The 2,686-nt window shown below is 40.1% G+C and overlaps 1 protein-coding gene across 1 annotated transcript; it reads right to left on the reverse strand.

Moving 5' to 3' along the window:
• Positions 1-1,051: 1,051 nt before the first annotated feature.
• Positions 1,052-1,987, reverse strand: LOC139040668 (olfactory receptor 4D10-like). The gene has a single exon (XM_070487419.1). The coding sequence runs from the start codon at positions 1,985-1,987 to the stop codon at positions 1,052-1,054; it is 936 nt and encodes a 311-aa protein (XP_070343520.1).
• Positions 1,988-2,686: the final 699 nt, after the last annotated feature.

Below are 2,686 nucleotides of genomic sequence, written 5' to 3' on the forward strand. Positions count from 1 at the left end.
GCAATATTCATTCATTGAGTTTTGTAACTGAAAAACTTCTATGAGTATTTTCCATGTTCTACTTTCTGTGCCAGATGCTGGGGATACAACAAGTAAAGCCTCTTTCTACCGGGGGAGATAGGAAGAAGGAGGACAGGGAATTGGAAACAAGGTCCTGAGTGCTGTGCTCAAGCTAAGCCCAGGGCATGGAGGGAGAGTGGTGGAGGCATGGCCAGTGGACCTGTGGTTCAGAGGAAGGTTCGGGTAAGGACCTCGCATGAGGTCACAGGATTTGTAGTTGGTGAGGTCCATATTCTAACTCCAAATGTGCTAGCTTCCAGGCACCTGCTCTCATCCATGGGAGTGTGGGTTTATATGGAAAAACCATCAGGTGATAGTTATTTATCCTATCATAGAATCAGAGGAGGAAGTTACTTTGGATGTGTTTACTTCTTTACGATGTGATTACTTCATGAGAGAATTTATAAAATCCAATGTCCAAACTGCATTATTTTCTAACATGTGTCTCAACTTCATTCCTGGAATGGGAATGTCTGAGCATATATATTTTTCCTTTTCCTTACTGGTACTTTTATTTAGAAAGTTGGAGATTCCCGCACAGTTGTAAGAAATAAGAGAGAGGGATCCCACCTTAACCCATTTCCCCCCAATGTTCATTTCACGATCTATATGTATATCAAAACATCAAGTTGTACATCTTAAATATATGCCATTTTTATTTGTCAGTTACACCACTAGAGTTGGGAAACAAACCCCACAACAATTCCAATGTGATAAAATTGTCCGAGTGTATTTCTATTCTGATTTCTTTATTTCTCCCAAGACTGTGTCACAAAAGCAATAAACACTTCTCTAGCTAACAATTTGAGTTTTCTACTTCCTTTTGTAATGTGAAATTCATCTTTTTACATTATTATTGCATGCTGATCAGAATCTCTGAAAGTCATGTGCATCTTAGTAGAAATATAATGATTATATAGAAATCCTTTAGTCAATAGAGTTTATGTGATGGACAAACATTTTCAAACGTGGTGAGGAGTGAGAGACCAGTCTATACCTTGTCAGAAGGCACAAATCTTCTCTTCAGTCTCAACATGGCTGACTTCATCTCCTGGTTCCTCAGAGTGTAAATCACGGGGTTCAGCAGAGGGGAGATCACACTGAGGGTGGCGGAGATGGCCTTATCGGGGGGGAGGGCAGTGTAGGGCCGTGCATAGACATAGATACAGGGCACAAAGTGCAGGGTCACCACAGAGATGTGTGAAGTGCAGGTGGAGATGGCTTTCCTCCTGCCCTCCCCTGCCTGAGACCTCAGGATCATTAGGATGACTGTGTAGGACACAAGCAGGAACATAAACCACAGTGCACTGAGCAGTCCAGTATTGGAAATCATCAACAGCTCAAGCATGAAAACGTCAGTGCAGGCCAGTTTGAGGACCTGGGGGACATCACAGTAGAAAGTGTCAAGAACATTGGGTCCACAGAAGGGGAGGGGGAGCAACAGGATGATCTGCACGATGGAGTGGACAAAGCCCCCCACCCAGCAGGCCACTATTAGCCCAATGCAATGGCCTCTACTCATGATGGTCACATAGTGCAGGGGCTTGGAGATGGCCACATAGTGATCTAATGCCATCACCGACAAAGAAAATACATCCACCCCTCCAATGAGGTGGAAGAAAAACATCTGGGTGAAGCAGCCATTGAAGGAGATGGTCTTTCTCTGTGACAGAATGTCCACCAGAACTTTGGGAACTGTGATAGAAGAAAAGCAGATGTCGGCAATAGACAAATTATGGAGCAAAAAATACATGGGGGTTTGGAGGCGAGAGTCACAGGTCACGGTGACCATGATGAGGAGGTTTCCCAGCAGGGTTGTCACATACACCCAAAGCAATAAGAGAAATAAGAGCAAGTTCAGTTCTTGATTTTGGGTTAGGCCAAGGAAAATAAATTCTTTGACCCTGGTGTAGTTTTTCAGCTCCATTGAGTCATCTTTCTCTCTCCTTTGTTTCAAGCTACTTCATTTGAAAAGACTTCGCTATTTATTTTGTTTTCTTCCAACGCACTAAGAATGCAATTCAGGATGTTCCTCATGTGGTTGTACTGTTTGCAGTTTGTTGAGTTGTCCCAATTTTAAAGATCCAGTCAGTTTGGTGATCAAATCAAATTATCACAAGCAATGTCATTCAATAATTCTTTCCCTATAAAACTATTTTTTGAAAAGAATAATCATTTATGTTAAGTAGTGATGGTTACATATTTCATTTAATTAACATATTTTAGTTTTTAAATTTTGTTATTATTTTTTATTCCACACAAATTTATTGAATGTCAGGAACTGTCTGAAGCATAAATACAAAGTTAACTAACCATGGTTCCAACCACTGTAGACTCGTAATCTACAACTTTTATATTCTTATTAGCAAACATTCTGTTGATTTCCACAGCATCTTATCTTGCTAAAAACAATGGATATCGTTCTGTTTCTTACTGCAATGTTACTGGGACATGAGTCAGTTTCCTTGCTGTTGGCTGCTTTGTTTGAATTTCTTAAAATACAACCTATTGTTCCATATAGGTTACTTGTCACTGTGATTACCTTATACTAATCAGATTATTTGCTTGATAATTATTTTAAAATATTTAAAATTTATTATTGGGAAACAAATTGAGACAATATGCA

This window comes from Equus asinus, chromosome 17 (assembly GCF_041296235.1).
Source record: "Equus asinus isolate D_3611 breed Donkey chromosome 17, EquAss-T2T_v2, whole genome shotgun sequence".
In the NCBI taxonomy this organism is placed as follows: Eukaryota; Metazoa; Chordata; class Mammalia; order Perissodactyla; family Equidae; genus Equus; species Equus asinus.

Bases quoted from the DNA above. Each gene is read 5' to 3' on its own strand.
- LOC139040668 (XM_070487419.1), bottom strand. From the start codon at position 1,987: ATGGAGCTGAAAAACTACACCAGGGTCAAAGAATTTATTTTCCTTGGC.